The 20,218-nt window shown below is 47.0% G+C and overlaps 1 protein-coding gene across 2 annotated transcripts in view; it reads right to left on the bottom strand.

Annotated features, from left to right (window-relative positions):
- LOC129829511 (guanine nucleotide-binding protein G(i) subunit alpha-3-like) overlaps positions 1-20,218 on the bottom strand; it is a 93,121-nt gene that overhangs the window by 41,424 nt on the left and 31,479 nt on the right. For both annotated transcript variants that reach the window (XM_055891234.1, XM_055891235.1), the window contains exons 2-3: positions 19,666-19,708; positions 5,216-5,357 (exon numbers count right to left, since the gene is read on the bottom strand). In XM_055891234.1, the coding sequence (XP_055747209.1) occupies positions 5,216-5,357; positions 19,666-19,708 (185 nt within the window). The remainder of the gene's footprint in view (positions 1-5,215; positions 5,358-19,665; positions 19,709-20,218) is intronic.

Here is a 20,218-nt window from a genome sequence, read left to right as displayed (position 1 = left end):
CATAAACCTGACAAAGTGGGGGGCAGACGTGGACTCAAACAGGTAGGGTAACTGACCTCCGCTGAAAGGGGTACCCTCGTCACACTGGCCTGTGCCGTCTCAGCCACAGGGAATAATAGTACACCTCCATATTTTATATTCCCCCGTGTCAACTTACCCAATCATTTCCTGATCAACGAGACACCTGGCCTGAAAGGAAGGGAAAATCCCTCTGGGTGGATGAAAGATGTGCACTTTGTTGACTTCCTGAAACATTTCGTTGAGCATACGAAGTTCTCAAAGGCGAAGACCTGTTTACTCCTTTTGGACAAAACCACGAGTCTCATCTGTCCATTCAATCATGCCTGAGAAAATGGCATAATTATGCTGTCATTCCCACCCCATTGCTCTCATCAGCTTCAACCCTTAAACAGGTCTGTCTACGGGCCGCTAACGAGGCACATCAACACAGTGTGTGATTCCAGCCCTGCCAGGCCCCAGCACCATTCCAGCCCTGCCAGCACCGACCTGCCAGCCCTGCCAGCACCAACCTGCCAGCCCTGCCAGCACCAACCTGCCAGCCCTGCCAGCACCAACCTGCCAGCCCTGCCAGCACCAACCTGCCAGCCAGCCCTGCCAGCACCAACCTGCCAGCCAGCCCTGCCAGCACCAACCTGCCAGCCCTGCCAGCACCAACCTGCCAGCCCTGCCAGCACCAACCTGCCAGCCCTGCCAGCACCAACCTGCCAGCCCTGCCAGCACCAACCTGCCAGCCCTGCCAGCACCAACCTGCCAGCCCTGCCAGCACCAACCTGCCAGCCCTGCCAGCACCAACCTGCCAGCCCTGCCAGCACCAACCTGCCAGCCCTGCCAGCACCAACCTGCCAGCCCTGCCAGCACCAACCTGCCAGCCCTGCCAGCACCAACCTGCCAGCCCTGCCAGCACCAACCTGCCAGCACCAACCTGCCAGCCCTGCCAGCACCAACCTGCCAGGCCCCAGCGCCAACCTGCCAGGCCCCAGCGCCAACCTGCCAGGCCCCAGCGCCAACCTGCCAGGCCCTAGCACTATTTCAGCCCTGCCAGGCCCTAGCACCAACCTGCCAGGCCCCAGCACCATTCCAGCCCTGCCTAGCACGAGCTCAGACACAGACCTGCCCAGTTCTCATGCCAGCACCAGCTCACCCTCGCCCAGCAATCCCATAGCTGACAGCAGACTACCATCTCCAGAGGACATCCGGCCATATCCAAAAGCCCCCTGAAAACCAGCTTGACAAGGCAGAAAATGGCGTAACACCGCAATTCTAACTGGCACACCAGTGAAGCAGGCACTAAGAATAAGGCACAATGTAGCGAAAGGCTGTTTTCCTAAGGGAAGCGAGGGGGGAGGGGTCAATATCTGGATCAGCAAAGAACAAGGCGGCAGCTAAAAAAATTTTTATCGTAGAAGAGGCTTCATCAGATGAAGAGGAGTATTTCTGCCTCTTCTGTGTGGAGCCATTTTCAAACAGCATTCCAAAGGAGACTTGGGTGAAGTGTGTGAGATGCAACAAATGGGCCCATGATTCCTGCACCTCAGGCCAGGCAATGTATGTGTGCCAGAACTGTGTCTCTGAAGATGATTTTGATTATTACGGATGTCCGTCGTATAGGCTGTTACAAAACGGTGCATTAGGGTGTTTAAACATCACTGTTTTGTTTTGTTAAGACTTTAAACATTTAAGCAAGTTATCTGCACCATTCCATTCCATTCCCGATTCCAACAAATACCGTGGATCTATGTGCACGCCAGTGAACGTTCGATTTCAAATTTCAAAGTAAAGTGGTCGTACCACTTAATGAATGTGTGCTCTGCCAGCATTATCGTTTTGATTGAAAAGGCATAATTTGCCACATTTTCTTGGCATGATTGTTTTTATTTTGAGTTCTTTAATGAAGTTAAATTTGGTTTTGAAATTAAAAATCAATATTCAATTAATTAGTTTTGTTCTTATTTGTTGATAATCCAAGGTGACAATTTACCCGACGTAGCGTGACAATGTACCCGCTGATGGGGCAAATTGTCACAAGTACACTCTCTATTTAACGGTCTACAACTCCGTACTGAAATAAGATATGAAGATGTAATGAATACAAAACGTGCCCAAGACTTCCGTCTTTCATTTGGTATGACATTTATACCATTGTGATGCATTGTGCCCAGTAAATGTTAGACAGCGTGAAAAGTGACGACGACATACCTCGCTCTCCCCTACTCTGACGTATCCATTATAACAACCTACAACTCCGACGGACTCTGATCTCTGGTGGACAAACCTGAGGCTTTCTGCCGAATGACTATCCAGCAGACGGACCGGCGATCGCAGAGAGGGACAACCAAAACATACTCGTAAATATGTCAATTGCAACATATTTTCGAATGAGCGGTTGTTCATGTTCAAAGTATTAGCAATTTCTATGAGTTTAGTTATCAGCTCAGTTTCCCCTCTCTTGAGCTGTCCCCCACCCCCTTTCCTTAGTCTACCAAGCCGTCATATCGGCTTAGCCCACCAGGGACTTTTCTATCATGTCAGTAACCAATGTATGACCTATTTGTGTGTGTGTTTGTGTAATTCTGTGATTAAGTTAGTTAGTAAATAAATAATTAAAACCTTTGGGTACATCACTGATTCATGATCTAGGCTAGGGTTCGTGCAGATACCCAAGGGTTTGCGACATTCAGAATATGACTGATGAGGTAACAACACATTAATAATTGACTGTAATCAATAAGATGTGAAAATATCTGAAGAGAGTTAAATTCGGGAAATTGACACTATAAACAGTGTGTTGGAGTGACAGTGTGTGTGTGTGTGTGTTGGGGTGACAGTGTGTGTGTGTGTGTGTGTGTGTGTGTGTGTGTGTGTGTGTGTGTGTGTGTGTGTGTGTGTGTGTGTTGGGGTGACAGTGTGTGTGTGTGTGTGTGTGTTGGGGTGACAGTGTGTGTGTGTGTGTGTGTGTGTTGGGGTGACAGTGTGTGTGTGTGTGTGTGTGTGTGTTGGGGTGACAGTGTGTGTGTGTGTGTGTGTTGGGGTGACAGTGTGTGTGTGTGTGTGTGTGTGTGTGTGTGTGTGTCTGTGTGTGTGTGTGTGTGTGTGTGTTGGGGTGACAGTGTGTGTGTGTGTGTTGGGGTGACAGTGTGTGTGTGTGTGTGTGCGTGTGTTGGGGTGACAGTGTGTGTGTGTGCGTGTGCTGGGGTGACAGTGTGTGTGTGCGTGTGTGTGTGTGTGTGCATGTGTGTGTTGGGATGACTGTGTGTTTATGTGTGTGTGTGTGTGTGTGTGTTTGTGTGTGTGTGTGTGTGTGTGTGTGTGTGTGCATGTGTGTGTTGGGATGACTGTGTGTTTATGTGTGTGTGTGTGTTTGTGTGTGTGTGTGCGTGTGTGTGTGTGTGTGCGTGTGCGTGTTGGGATGACTGTGTGTTTATGTGTGTGTGTGTGTGTGTGTGTGTGTAGGGTCCTGTGAGTGTGCATAGAGATAAGTGTGCAAATATTGAAATAAAAAAGGTCAATAAAGGACGAGGTAAACTCGGTCAGTGTAGCTGTTTATCAGTCGTATGGCTTGGGGACAGAACCTGTTCCAGAGCCTGTTGGTGGCAGACTTGATGCACCGGTACCAGTATGGCTTGGGGACAGAACCTGTTCCAGAGCCTGTTGGTGGCAGACTTGATGCACCGGTACCAGTATGGCTTGGGGACAGAACCTGTTCCAGAGCCTGTTGGTGGCAGACTTGATGCACCGGTACCAGTATGGCTTGGGGACAGAACCTGTTCCAGAGCCTGTTGGTGGCAGACTTGATGCACCGGTACCAGTATGGCTTGGGGACAGAACCTGTTCCAGAGCCTGTTGGTGGCAGACTTGATGCACCGGTACCCGTATGGCTTGGGGACAGAACCTGTTCCAGAGCCTGTTGGTGGCAGACTTGATGGACCGGTACCAGTATGGCTTGGGGACAGAACCTGTTCCAGAGCCTGTTGGTGGCAGACTTGATGCACCGGTACCAGTATGGCTTGGGGACAGAACCTGTTCCAGAGCCTGTTGGTGGCAGACTTGATGCACCGGTACCAGTATTGCTTGGGGACAGAACCTGTTCCAGAGCCTGTTGGTGTCAGACTTGATGCACCGGTACCAGTATGGCTTGGGGATAGAACCTGTTCCAGAGCCTGTTGGTGGCAGACTTGATGCACCGGTACCAGTATGGCTTGGGGACAGAACCTGTTCCAGAGCCTGTTGGTGGCAGACTTGATGCACCGGTACCCGTATGGCTTGGGGACAGAACCTGTTCCAGAGCCTGTTGGTGGCAGACTTGATGCACCGGTACCCGTATGGCTTGGGGACAGAACCTGTTCCAGAGCCTGTTGATGGCAGACTTGATGCACCGGTACCAGTATTGCTTGGGGACAGAACCTGTTCCAGAGCCTGTTGGTGTCAGACTTGATGCACCGGTACCTCTTGCAGTGCGGAAGCAGAGAAAACAGTCTATGGCTTGGGTGGTTGGGGTTTTGACGATTTTCCGGACCTTCTTTTCACATCTCCTGATATAGAGGTCCTGGATGGCAGGAAGCTCCGCCCCAGTGATGTACTGGGCTGTCCACACAACCCTCTGTAGCGCCATGCGATCGAGGGCCGGTGCCATGCGATCGAGCGCCGGTGCAATTCGAGGGCCGGTGCCATACCAAGCAGACTGATGCAGCCAGTCAATATGTTCTCAATGGCACCGTTGTCTAACCTTTTGAGGATTGGAGGGACCATGTCGAACCTTTTCAACCTCCTGAGAGGGAAAAGACACTGTCGTCCCTTCTTCACGACTGCATGTGTGTGTTTGGACCATTTTAAGCCTTTAGTGGTTTGGACACTGAGGAACTTAAAGCCGTCTACCTGCTCCACTGTCGCCCTGTTGAAGTGGATGGAGGTGTGGTCGTAAGCATGGTGACGAGCTTGGCGGGGATAATGGTGTTGAACGCTGAGCTGTAGTCAATGAACAGCAATTCTCACTGATAAATTGACCGGTGTTTCCCCAAATGGATTCTGGAGCCAGTTCCAGATACTTAAAATGACCGGTGTTTCCCCAGATGAATTCTGGAGCCAGTTTCAGATACTTAAAATATATTCGAGAACAACCCAACCCCTTGATTAGTTCTATCAGCTAGTCTAGAATACATAGAACAAGTGGAACACATAGACAGAACAATATGCCTACCGCTCGTGTGGCGTCCCCAAAGTCTATCTTTAGGCGTCCCATGGCTCTGATGATGGCGATGATAGACTGGATGGTGTTGCTGTACACCACCACTCTGTACTGTTTACACTCCTCCTCAGAGTAGCCAGCTTCATGGATGATCCTGAATGGGAGGACATAGAGGTTGATCTTTTTGAGATTTTCAGATCAGACCTGGGTTTCTAATACATTAAATATATATATTTTTTTTAAATAATCCCCCTCTGTTGAGCTGGCTTAATAAACCAATAGAAAAAGTCTCAAAACTGCAAAAACTTCCCATCTGGCAGACTCAAGAAAACACTTCAAATATTCGAGCCCAGATCTGTTTTAGATCACCCGAAATAACATTTAATGCTTCACAGAAGTCACTGGGTGTTCTCCAATATCAATATCCACTTAGTATTAAGCAATGTATTAGACATTCTCACTCTATGTGGTGAGGACATTGGATCCCCGCCACTCTCTAATAAGACAACACTGATCAAGAACGGGACAACATTCAGGATGATCTTTTAGATTTCAGATAAAAACAAGTAGGGTAGCGACTTTTCCAAAGTTCCTGGTTTGCAGAAATCTTTATTGGTTAATTCTCTTCTTATTCCAAGTATTTCTTCAACTGGGATATCTGGAAATAAACCTAGTCATTTTGGGGAAGGTTTCTGGAAATAAACCTAGTCATTTTGGGGAAGGTTTCTGGAATTCAAGTTACATGTATTGGCTTCACAGAAGTCTCTAGTCTAAGGGATGACTAAAATGTTCCTGTATGTGTGGACATTTAGGACAAGACATTTCAAAAACCAATCAACTTTTAATGGCATGGTGAATTGTGCATGAGTGACGAGGCGTGGGCTTTCTTAATGTGGGAGTCCAGGGTTAGGAGTCTATTCAGGTCATGCCAGGCTAGCATCTGTGGCCATTGTTTAGTTTGTTATGTAATGGGTGCTTCCTCCATCCTCGCTGTGCCTGAGCAGTGCCATGTTAAATGAGGCTAGCGTCTCTATATGCATACACAGAACACAGTCACACGCACGCACAAACACACACACACAAAACACAGTCACAGTCACACGCACAAACACAGAACACAGTCACACGCACGCACAAACACACACACACACAAAACACAGTCACACGCACGCACAAACACACACAAAACACAGTCACACCCACAAACACACACACAGTTACACAGACTGACAGAGCTGAACTCAGCTGTCGATGCCGATTCTCCCTGAACCATTAAGCCCTCACAAAATACTGTACAACATATTCCGAATGCCATTTTTTTTATCAGTCAACTGTTTGATAAGTTAAAATGATCTGTTACACAACTTATTAAAAAATGTCTTCACCAGAAATGGTAACAGTAACCGTTGACGTGGTTCATACAAGTTTGTTAGAAATCAGTTTGGACGTCAACGTGCTACCAGGGTGGTGTATGCGAGTTTGATAGAATTCCATTTGGGCTGCAACTAGAGCTGAACGATTAACTGCCCCCCCCCCCCCCCCCGTCTGATAATTAAATAACTAAAAGTGACTGATTCAATTACTTGAATTCCATTTAGTTCATTTTTTTTTTGTGAGTTCAACACAGCGTTTCTTCTCTAAAGACAAATCCTATCAGGCACGAGAGACATCACATCAAGAATGAACTGTGGGACGCTGGAGGGAGTTGTAGTTTTAAAATAGGTAAATACTCAACCTAGTTCTGCGCAGAAAACATTGTAATTAACAACAATGAGCAGGATCTATTGCGCTTATTCTTCCCGGCACAAAGACGCCATGAGAGAGGAATGTACACAACACAGCAAACGAGAGGGATCGGGACAGTTCAGGAGGTGTAGCTTTACTAACCGATTGATAGTTGTAGCAGTCTTGAAACTATGTCTTATCTACTTTGAAGAACTATTAAAACGGTGATTTCATCAAAAACAGGTCTGCAGCACGGGCCGCTCTGACAACCCAATGATCACGGGCAGCTCTGACAACCCAATGATCACGGGCCGCTCTGACAACCCAATGATCACGGGCAGCTCTGACAACCCAATGATCACGGGCAGCTCTGACAACCCAATGATCACGGGCCGCTGTGACAACCCAATGATCACGGGCAGCTCTGACAACCCAATGATCACGGGCAACTCTGACAACCCAATGATCACGGGCAGCTCTGACAACCCAATGATCACGGGCAGCTCTGACAACCCAATGATCACGGGCAGCTCTGACAACCCAATGATCACGGGCCGCTGTGACAACCCAATGATCACGGGCAGCTCTGACAACCCAATGATCACGGGCCGCTGTGACAACCCAATGATCACGGGCCGCTCTGACAACCCAATGATCACGGGCCGCTCTGACAACCCAATGATCACGGGCCGCTCTGACAACCCAATGATCACGGGCCGCTCTGACAACCCAATGATCACGGGCCGCTCTGACAACCCAATGATCACGGGCCGCTCTGACAACCCAATGATCACGGGCCGCTCTGACAACCCAATGATCACGGGCCGCTCTGACAACCCAATGATCACGGGCCGCTCTGACAACCCAATGATCACGGGCCGCTCTGACAACCCAATGATCACGGGCCGCTCTGACAACCCAATGATCACGGGCCGCTCTGACAACCCAATGATCACGGGCAGCTCTGACAACCCAATGATCACGGGCCGCTCTGACAACCCAATGATCACGGGCCGCTGTGACAACCCAATGATCACGGGCCGCTGTGACAACCCAATGATCACGGGCCGCTCTGACAACCCAATGATCACGGGCTGCTGTGACAACCCAATGATCACGGGCCGCTGTGACAACCCAATGATCACGGGCCGCTGTGACAACCCAATGATCACGGGCCGCTGTGACAACCCAATGATCACGGGCCGCTGTGACAACCCAATGATCACGGGCAGCTCTGACAACCCAATGATCACGGGCCGCTGTGACAACCCAATGATCACGGGCAGCTCTGACAACCCAATGATCACGGGCCGCTGTGACAACCCAATGATTACGGGCAGCTCTGACAACCCAATGATCACGGGCCGCTGTGACAACCCAATGATCACGGGCCGCTGTGACAACCCAATGATCACGGGCCGCTGTGACAACCCAATGATCACGGGCAGCTCTGACAACCCAATGATCACGGGCCGCTGTGACAACCCAATGATCACGGGCCGCTGTGACAACCCAATGATCACGGGCCGCTGTGACAACCCAATGATCACGGGCCGCTGTGACAACCCAATGATCACGGGCAGCTCTGACAACCCAATGATCACGGGCCGCTGTGACAACCCAATGATCACGGGCAGCTCTGACAACCCAATGATCACGGGCCGCTGTGACAACCCAATGATTACGGGCAGCTCTGACAACCCAATGATCACGGGCCGCTGTGACAACCCAATGATCACGGGCAGCTCTGACAACCCAATGATCACGGGCCGCTGTGACAACCCAATGATCACGGGCAGCTCTGACAACCCAATGATCACGGGCCGCTGTGACAACCCAATGATCACGGGCAGCTCTGACAACCCAATGATCACGGGCCGCTGTGACAACCCAATGATCACGGGCAGCTCTGACAACCCAATGATCACGGGCCGCTCTGACAACCCAATGATCACGGGCCGCTCTGACAACCCAATGATCACGGGCCGCTCTGACAACCCAATGATCACGGGCCGCTGTGACAACCCAATGATCACGGGCCGCTCTGACAACCCAATGATCACGGGCCGCTGTGACAACCCAATGATCACGGGCAGCTCTGACAACCCAATGATCACGGGCCGCTGTGACAACCCAATGATCACGGGCAGCTCTGACAACCCAATGATCACGGGCCGCTGTGACAGACTGAACATTATCTACCACTTCCATGACAGACTGAACATTATCTACCACTTCCATGACAAACTGAACATTATCTACCACTTCCATGACAGACTGAACATTATCTACCACTTCCATGACAGACTGAACATTATCTACCACTTCCATGACAGACTGAACATTATCTACCACTTCCATGACAGACTGAACATTATCTACCACTTCCATGACAGACTGATCATTATCTACCACTTCCATGACAGACTGATCATTATCTACCACTTCCATGACAGACTGAACATTATCTACTACTTCCATGACAGACTGAACATTATCTACCACTTCCATGACAGACTGAACATTATCTACCACTTCCATGACAGACTGAACATTATCTACCACTTCCATGACAGACTGACCATTATCTACTACTTCCATGACAGACTGAACATTATCTACCACTTCCATGACAGACTGACCATTATCTACCACTTCCATGACAGACTGACCATTATCTACTACTTCCATGACACTGACCATTACCTACTACTTCCATGACAGACTGAACATTATCTACCACTTCCATGACAGACTGACCATTATCTACCACTTCCATGACAGACTGACCATTATCTACTACTTCCATGACACTGACCATTACCTACTACTTCCATGACAGACTGAACATTATCTACCACTTCCATGACAGACTGAACATTATCTACCACTTCCATGACAGACTGAACATTATCTACCACTTCCATGACAGACTGAACATTATCTACCACTTCCATGACAGACTGAACATTATCTACCACTTCCATGACAGACTGAACATTATCTACCACTTCCATGACAGACTGAACATTATCTACCACTTCCATGACAGACTGAACATTATCTACCACTTCCATGACAGACTGAACATTATCTACCACTTCCATGACAGACTGAACATTATCTACCACTTCCATGACAGACTGACCATTATCTACTACTTCCATGACAGACTGATCATTATCTACTATTTCCATGACAGACTGATCAGGTGAATCCAGGTAAATGCTATTCAGAGAGTAAATGGGCAAGACAAAAAAAATGTAAGTTGCCTTTGAACGGGGAATGGTAATATGTAGGTGCCAGGCACACAGGTTTGAGTCAAGAACTGCAACGCTACTGGGTTTTTCACACTCAACAGTTTCCTGTGTGTATCAAGAATGGTCCAACACCCAAAGTACAGTACCAGTCAAAAGTTTGGACACACCTACACGGTGACTCCTCCTCTGTTCCTCTGGTGATGTAGAGGTTAACCCAGGCCTTGCAGCCCCCAACACCACTCCCATTCCCCAGGTGCTCTCATTTGTTGACTTATGTAACCGTAAAAGCCTTGGTTTCATGCATGTTAATAACATTAGAAGCCTCCTCCCTAAGTTTGTTTTATTCACTGCTTTAGCACACTCTGCCAACCCTGATGTCCTAGCCGTGTCTGAATCCTGGCTTAGGAAGGCCACCAAAAATGTCCATCCCCAACATCTTCCGACAAGATAGAACTGCCAAAGGGGGCAGAGTTGCAATCTACAGCAGAGATAGCCTGCAGAGTTCTGTCATACTATCCAGTTTTGTGCCCAAACAATTTGAGCTTCTACTTTTAAAAATCCACCTTTCCAGAAACAAGTCTCTCACTGTTGCCGCTTGTTATAGACCCCCCTCAGCCCCCAGCTGTGCCCTGGACACCATATGTGAATTGATTGAAGACAGATGGGGGGCAGAGTTCGTTCTGTTAGGTGACCTAAACTGGGTTATGCTTAACACCCCGGCTATTCTACAATCTAAGCTAGATGGCCTCAATCTCACACAAATGATTATGGAACCTACCAGGTACAACCCTAAATCCATAACCGTGGGCACCCTCTTAGATATCATCCTGACCAACTTGCACTCTAAATTCTGCTGTCTTCAACCAGGATCTCAGCGATCACTGCCTGCCTGCGTGATGGGTCCGCGGTCAAACGGCCACCCCTCATCACTGTCAAACGCTCCCTAAAACACTTCAGCGAGCAGGCCTTTCTAATCGACCTGGCCCGGGTATCTTGGAAGGATATTGACCTCATCCCGTCAGTTGAGGATTCCTGTTTGCTCTTCAAAAGTGCTTTCCTCGCCATCTTAAATAAGCATGCTCCATTAAAAAAAATGAAGAACTAAGAACAGATATAGACCTTGGTTCACCCAGACTTGACTGCCCTTGACTAGCACAAAAACATCCTCTGGCATTCTGCATTAACGTTGAATAGCCCCCGCGATACGCAACTTTTCAGGGAAGTCAGGAACCAATATACTCAGTCAGTTAGTTCAAACAGAAATTTGCATCCTGTAGCACTAATTCTAAAAAGTTTTGGGACACTCAAGTCCATGGAAGATAAGAGCACCTCCACCCAGCTGCCCACTGCACCGAGGCTAGGAAACACTGTCACCATCAATAGATCTACGATAATCGATCATTTCAATAAACATTTTTCTACGGCTGGCCAGGCTTTCCACCTGGCTACCCCAGCCAACATCTCAGCACCCCCTGCAGCAACTCCCCCCCCCCCCCCCCCCCCCGGCAAAATCAGTATCCCAAAGAATCAGCTAGGCTAGACAATCTGGACCCTCTCTTTCTAAAATTATCCGCCGAAATTGTTGCAACCCCTATTACTAGCTTATTCAACCACTCTTTCGTATCATCTGAGATCCACAAAGATTGGAAAGCTGCCGCGGTCATCCCCCTCTTCAAAGGGGGAGAGCACTCTAGACCAAAACTGCTATAGACCTACATCCATCCTGGCCTGTATTTCTAAAATCTTCGAAAGCCAAGTTAAACAGATTACCGACCATTTCGAATGCCACCGTACCTTCTCCACTATGGAATCTGGTTTCCGAGCTGGTCATGGGTGCTCCTCAGCCACGCTCAAGGTCCTAAACGATATCATAACAGACATTGACAAGAGACAATTCTGTGCAGCTGTATTCATTGACCTGGCCAAGGCTTTCGACTATGTCAATCACCGCATTCAAATCCGCAGACTCAATAGCCATGGTTTCTCAAGTGACTGCCTCGCCTGGTTCACCAACTACTTCTCAGACAGAGTCCAGCGTGTCAAATCGGAGGGCCTGTTGTCCGGACCTCTGGTAGTCTCTATGGGGGTGCCACAGGGTTCAATTCTCGGGCCGACTCATTTCTCTGTATATATATCAATGATGTTGCTCTTGCTGCTGGTGATTCTCTGATCCACCTCCACGCAGACGACACCATTCTGTATACATCTGGCCCTTCATTGGACACGGTGTTAACAAACCTCCAAACGAGCTTCAATGCCATACAACTCTCCTTCCGTGGCCTCCAACTGCTTTTAAAATGCTAGTAAAACTAAATGCATGCTCATCAACCGCACCTGCCCGCCCGTCCAGCATCACTACTCTGGACGGTTCTGACTTGGAATATGTGGACAACTACAAATACCTAGGTGTCTGGTTAGACTGTAAACTCTCCTTCCAGACTCACATTAAACATCTCCAATCTAAAATTAAATCTAGAATCAGCTTCCTATTTCACAACAAAGCATCCTTCACTCATGCTGCCAAACATACCCTCGTAAAACTGACTAATCTACCGATCCTCGACTTCGGCGATGTCATTTACAAAATATCCTCCAACACTATACTCAGCAAATTGGATGCAGTCTATCACAGTGCCATCCGTTTTGTCACCAAAGCCCCATATACTACCCACCACTGCGACCTGTATGCTCTCATTAGCTGGCCCTCACTACATATTCGTCGCCAAACCCACTGGCTCCAGGTCATCTACAAGTCTTTGCTAGGTAAAGCCCCGCCTTAGCTCACTGATCACCATAGCAACACCCACCCGTAGCACGCACTCCGGCAGGTATATTTCACTGGTCATCCCCAAAGCCAACACTTCCTTTGGCCGGCTTTCCTTCCAGTTCTCTGCTGCCAATGACTGAAACGAATTGCAAAAATCACTGAAGCTGGAGTCTTATATCTCCGTCTCTAACTTCAGAGCAGCTTACCGATCACTGTACCTGTACACAGCCAATCTGTAAATAGCAGACTCAACTACCTCAACCCCATATTTTGCACCCCAGTATCTCTACTTGCACATCATCATCTGCACATCTATCACTCCAGTGTTAATGCTAAATTGTAATTATTCCGCCTCTATGGCCTACTTATTGCCCTACCTCCCTACATTTGCACACACTGTACATAGATTGCTCTATTGTGTTACTGACTGTACGTTTGTTGATATGTAACTCTGTCATTGTTTTTGTCACACTGCTTTGCTTTATCTTGGCCAGGTCACAGTTGTAAATGAGAACTTGTTCTCAACTGGTCTACCTGGTTAAATAAAAGGTGAAATAAATAAATAGTAAAAAAAATAAAAACGGGTTTTTATTTTTTACTAATCTCTACATTGTAGAATAATAGTGAAACCATCAAAACTAGGAAATAACACATATAACACATATCATGTAGTAACCAAAGAAGTTCTAAAGATTATTCAAAGTAGCCACCCTGTGCCTTGATGACAGCTTTGCACACACTTTGCATTCTCTCAACCAGCTTCATGTGGTAGTTACATGGAATGCATATCAATTAACAGGTGTGCCTTGTTAAAAGTAAATTTGTGGAATTTCTTTCTTTAATTTGTGACAAGTTGTGTTGTGACAAGGTAGGGGTGGTATACAGAAGATAGCCCTATTTGGTAAAAGACCAAGTCCATATTATGGCAAGAACAGCTAAAATAAGCAAAGAGAAACGACAGTCCATCATTACTTTAAGACATGAAGTTCAGTCAATGCAGAAATGTAAGATCTTTGAAAGTTTCTTCAAGTGCAGTCACAAAAACCATCAAGCACTATGATGGAACTGGCTCTCATGAGGACCACCACAGGAACGGAAGACTCAGAGTTACCTCTGCTGCAGAGGGTAAGTTCATTAGAGTTACCAGCCTCAGAAATTGCACCCCAAATAAATGCTTCAGAGTTCAAGTAACAGACACATTTCAACATCAACTGTTCAGAGGAGACTGCGTGAATCAGGCCTTCATGATCGAATTGCTGCAAAGAAACCACTACTTAAAAGGACACCAATAATAAGAAGAGACTTGTTTGGGCCAAGAAACACGACCAGTGGAAATCTGTACTTTGGTCTGATGAGTCCAAATTTGAGATTTTTTGGTTCCAACCGTCTTTGTGAGACACAGAGTAGGTGAACGGATGATCTCTGCATGTGTGGTTCCCACCGTGAAGCATGGAGGAGGTGGTGTGATGGTGCTTAGCTGGTGGCACTGTCAGTGATTTATTTAGAAATCAAGGTACTTAGTGGAACAATCATTTGTTTTTCAACAGGACAATGACCCAACACACCTCCAGGCTGTGTAAGGGCTGTTTGACCAAGAAGGAAAATGATGGAGTGCTGCATCTGGTCACCTGGCCTCCACAAATCGACCTCAACCCAATTGAGATGGTTTAGGATGAGTTTGACTGCAGACTGAAGGAAAAGAAGCCAACAAGTTCTCAGCATATGTGGGAACTCCTCAAGACTTTTGGAAAAGCATTCCAGATGAAGCTCGTTGAGAAAATGCCAAGAATGTGCAAAGCTGTTATTAAGGCAAAAGGTACCTACTTTGAAGAATATCAAATATAAAATATATATTGATTTGTTTAAAAAAAAAATGGTTACTGACTGAATCCATGTGTTATTTCATAGTTTATGTCTTCACTATTATTCCACAACGTAGGAAATATTAAAAATAAATAAAAACCCTTGAATGAGTCCAAACTGTTGACAGGTACTGTACATTCAGACAACTGTGGGAAGCAGTGGGTAAGTGTTTCACAGGGATGCTCGAGACACCTTGTAGAGTCTGTGCCCTGGCCAATTGAAGCTGTTCTGAGGGGAAAAGGGGGTACAACTCAATATTACACTGAACAACAAGTGTTGGTCCCATGTTTCATGAAACCAACCACCTGGACAGCTGATGAAACTGTGGGTTTTCACAACTGAATAATTGCTGCACAAACTGTTAGAACTGTTAGTCTCAGGGAAGCTCATCTGCATGCTTGTCATCCTCACAAGGGCTTAACCGACTTCAGTGTGCAAATGCGCACCTTAGATGGCCACTGGCACGCTGGAGAAGTGTTCTCTTCATGGATGAATCTGGGTTTCAACTGTACTGGGCAGATGGTGTCGTGTGGGCGAACGGTTTGCTAATGTTAATAACAGAGTGCCCCATGGTGGTGGTGGGGTTATGGTATGGGCAGGCATAAGCTACGAACAACAAACACATTTGAATTTTAACCGATGGCTATTTGAATGCACAGATATACAGTGACAAGATCCTGAGGCCCATTGTCGTGCCATTCATCCGTCGCCATCACCTCATGTTTTAGCATGTTAATGCACAGCACCAATTCCTGGAAGCTGAAAATGTCACAGTTCTTTCAAGGCCTGCATACTCACCAGATATGTGAGGAGTGGGACAAGCCTAATCAACTCTATGTGAAGGAGATGTGTCACGCTGCATGAGGCAAATGGTGGTCACACCCGATACTGACTGGTTTTCTGATCCATGCCCCTACTTTTTTTTTTTTTAAGTTATCGGTGACCAGCAGACGCATATCAGTATTCCCAGTCATGTAAAATCAATAGATTAGGGCCAAATGAATCTATTTAAATTGATTGATTTCCTTATATGAACTGTAAATCAGTAAAATCTTTGAAATTGTTGTGTTTCTATTTATATTTTTGTTCCGTATACAGTAGGATACAGAAGGTGTTCCTAATGTTTTGAACACTCAGTGCACAAACGTTTTTGAGAAAAGTATTTTTTAAACATAAAATTATATTGAGAAACTAATGAATTCAAGTTAATTTGTTCATGTAAATATCTTAAAATGTAGCTATTTTAAGGTTTGTGTCATTAGCTTTGGGGTGGGATCGCAAGACATTTAAGGGGTAAAAAAAATGGGTCCCAAGAAATTCTGGCGGGGGGAGAAAATACCACTGTATTAGATGGTTGTCTAAGATATTGAATAATAAAGTCATATACAAAATATATAAACTCAGTGGCGAGTATATTAGGTACATCCATCCACTAACAGGTCGGACCCCCCTTTAACCTCCAGAACAGCATGGAAACGTTGCTCAATTTGTATCGAGGGACCTCTTGTGTGTCAGGAAAACATTCCCCCACACCATTACACCACCAGCCTGTACCGCCAACACTAGACAGGATGGGGCCATGGACTGATGCTGTTTATGCCAAATCCTGTCATCAGCATGACACAACAGGAACTGGGATTCGTCAAACAAGGCAATGTTTTTTCCACTCCATAATTGTCCAGTGTTGGTGATCGTGTACCCACTGGAACAGCTGCTTCTGCTTCGTGTTTTTAGCTGATAGGAACCCGGTGTGGTCGTCTGTAGGAGTGGAACCCGGTGTGGTCGTCTGTAGGAGTGGAACCCGGTGTGGTCGTCTGTAGGAGTGGAACCCGGTGTGGTCGTCTGTAGGAGTGGAACCCGGTGTGGTCGTCTGTAGGAGTGGAACCCGGTGTGGTCGTCTGTAGGAGTGGAACCCGGTGTGGTCGTCTGTAGGAGTGGAACCCGGTGTGGTCGTCTGTAGGAGTGGAACCCGGTGTGGTCGTCTGTAGGAGTGGAACCCGGTGTGGTCGTCTGTAGGAGTGGAACCCGGTGTGGTCGTCTGTAGGAGTGGAACCCGGTGTGGTCGTCTGTAGGAGTGGAACCCGGTGTGGTCGTCTGTAGGAGTGGAACCCGGTGTGGTCGTCTGTAGGAGTGGAACCCGGTGTGGTCGTCTGTAGGAGTGGAACCCGGTGTGGTCGTCTGTAGGAGTGGAACCCGGTGTGGTCGTCTGTAGGAGTGGAACCCGGTGTGGTCGTCTGTAGGAGTGGAACCCGGTGTGGTCGTCTGTAGGAGTGGAACCCGGTGTGGTCGTCTGTAGGAGTGGAACCCGGTGTGGTCGTCTGTAGGAGTGGAACCCGGTGTGGTCGTCTGTAGGAGTGGAACCCGGTGTGGTCGTCTGTAGGAGTGGAACCCGGTGTGGTCGTCTGTAGGAGTGGAACCCGGTGTGGTCGTCTGTAGGAGTGGAACCCGGTGTGGTCGTCTGTAGGAGTGGAACCCGGTGTGGTCGTCTGTAGGAGTGGAACCCGGTGTGGTCGTCTGTAGGAGTGGAACCCGGTGTGGTCGTCTGTAGGAGTGGAACCCGGTGTGGTCGTCTGTAGGAGTGGAACCCGGTGTGGTCGTCTGTAGGAGTGGAACCCGGTGTGGTCGTCTGTAGGAGTGGAACCCGGTGTGGTCGTCTGCTGCAAAAGCCCATCCGTGACAAGGATCGACTAGTTGTGGCTTCCGAGATGCTGTTCTGCACACCACTGTTGTACTGCGCTGTTATTTGCCTGTCTGTGGAATTCTCATTCGACCTCAACGAGCTGTTTTCAACCCACAGGGACTGCCGCTGACTGGATGTGTTTTGTTTGTTGCACCATTCACGGTAAACCCAAGACACTGTCGTGCATGAAGAGCCCAGGAGGGCGGGCGTTTCTAAAACACTGGCACCGACGATCATATCACGCTCAAAAGACGCTTAGGTCACTAGTTTTGCCCATTCTAACGTTCAAACGAACAGTAAGTGAATGCCTCGATGCCTGTCTGCCTGCTTTATATAGAGTTAAAGTCGGAAGTTTACATACACCAAATGCATTTAAACTCAGTTTTTCACAATTCCTGACATTTAATCTAAATAAAAATTCCCTGTCTTAGGTCAGTTAGGATCATCACTTTATTTTAAGAATGTGAAATGTCTGAATAATAGAGAAAATGATTTATTTCAGTTATTATTTCTTTCATCACAGTCCCAGTGCGTCAGAAGTTTAGACACACTCAATTAGTATTTGGTAGCATTGCCTTTAAATTGTTTAACTTGGGTCAAACGTTTCGTGTAGCCTTCCACAAGCTTCCCACAATAAGTTGGGTGAATTTTGGCCCATTCCTCCTGACAGAGCTGGTGTAACTGAGTCAGGTTTGTAGGCCTCCTTGCTCACACATGCTTTTTCAGTTCTGCCAACAAATTTTCAACAGGCTTGAGGTCAGGGCTTTGTGATGGGCACTCCAATACCTTGATTTTGTTGTCCTTAAGCCTTTTTGCCACAACTTTGGAAGTCTGCTTGGGGTCATTGTCCATTTGGAAGACCCATTTGCGACCAAGCTTTAACTTCCTGACTGATGCCTTGAGATGTTGCTTCAATATATCCACAATTTTCCTGCCTCATGATGCCATCTATTTTGTGAAGTGCACCAGCCCCTCCTGCAGCAAAGCACCCCCACAACATAATGCTGCCACCCCTGTGCTTCACGTTTGGGATGGTGTTCTTCAGCTTGCAAGCATCCTCCTTCCTGAGCGGTATGACAGCTGCGTGGTCCCATGGTGTTTATACTTGGGTACTATTGTTTGTACAGATGAACGTGGGACCTTCAGGCATTTGGAAATTGCTCCCAAGGATGAACCAGACTTGTGGAGGTCTACAATTTTTTTCCTGAGGTTTTCGCTGATTTCTTTTGATTTTCCCAGGATGTCAAGCAAAGAGGCAGGGAGTTTGAAGGTAGGCCTTGAAACACATCCACAGGTACACCTCCAATTGACTCAATTAATGTTAATTAGCCTATCAGAAGCTTCTAAAGCCATGACATAATTTTCTGGAATTTTCCAAGCTGTTTAAAGGCAGTCAACTTAGTGTATGCAAACTTCTGACCCACTGGAATTGTGATACAGTGAATTATAAGTGAACTAATCTGTCTAAACAATTGTTGGAAAAATTACTTCTGTCATGCACAAAGTAGATGTCCTAACCGACTTGCGAAAACCATAGTTTGTTAACAAGAAATTTGTGAAGTGGTTGAAAAAATGAGTTTTAATGACTCCAACCTAAGTGTATGTAAACCTCCGACTTCAACTGTGGCAAGACTCGGCCACATGACTCACTGTCTCTAAGAGCGATCCATTTTCATGAACTGGGTGGTGTACCTAATAAACTGGCCGGTGTATATACACACACAACTGAACATTTTTATTTAAGCAAAGTAAAGCAAATAAATTATGGTTAATAAGTGATAACCAGTAATGGGCAGTCACTACCGTCATGGGGCTCTTTATTCTATGTGGATAGAGACAATGGAATGTTTTCAATGTTTTGCCAACTGATTGTTAGCAATATTTGGCTTTGGGATCTCAATTAAAAAGCTCTAAAAAAAATGTCAAGGTCATATTTCATAACGCCCATCTAGTAAAATAAAACGTGATCATTAAAAAAAAAAAATCTAAAAAAAAAAATCGACCTCAAATAGCACTAATCGCTGCAACATTCTACCCATGAAAACATAATGAATAGAACAAGGTTGGAACCATCTCATTCTAGTTCTGTGCTGCTTCCATCAAAGAGCGTTACATAGAATGCAGTTAGGACTGCGAAGTGCTCACATCGTGAAGTGGTTGAACTTACTTCATCTGCTTCACTATTGTACTTTTCCCAGACTCCCCAGCACCTGAAAAGAAAAAAGAGACATCAATTACAGGAGAACTAGGCCTACATTTGTTAACCTATAACAGTTCGTTTTCTCTCTCGCTCACTCACTCTCAGCCCCCTCCTGTACTCCCTGTTCACCTATGACTGCGTGGCCAAGCACGCCTCCAACTCAATCATCAAGTTTGCAGACGACACAACAGTAGTAGGGTTGATTACCAACAATGACGAGACAGTCTACATGGAGGAGGTGAGGGCTCTGAGAGTGTGGTGCCTGGAAAATAACCTCTCACTCAATGTCAAGGGGCAAACTACCTACCCTCCAGGACACCTACAGCACCCGATGTCACAGGAAGGCCAAAAATATCATCAACGACATCAACCACCCGAGCCACTGCCTGTTTACCATGCCATTATCCAGAAGGAGAGGTCAGTACAGGTGCAGCAAAGCTGGGACCGAGAGACTCAAAAACAGCTTCTATCTTAAGGTCATCAGAATGTTAAACAGCCATCACTAGCACATTAGAGGCTG

Source organism: Salvelinus fontinalis, chromosome 31, assembly GCF_029448725.1.
Source record: "Salvelinus fontinalis isolate EN_2023a chromosome 31, ASM2944872v1, whole genome shotgun sequence".
Classification (NCBI taxonomy): Eukaryota; Metazoa; Chordata; class Actinopteri; order Salmoniformes; family Salmonidae; genus Salvelinus; species Salvelinus fontinalis.
The sequence above is the reverse complement of the archived record's forward strand: the minus strand, read 5'-3'. Positions and strand labels throughout refer to the sequence as shown.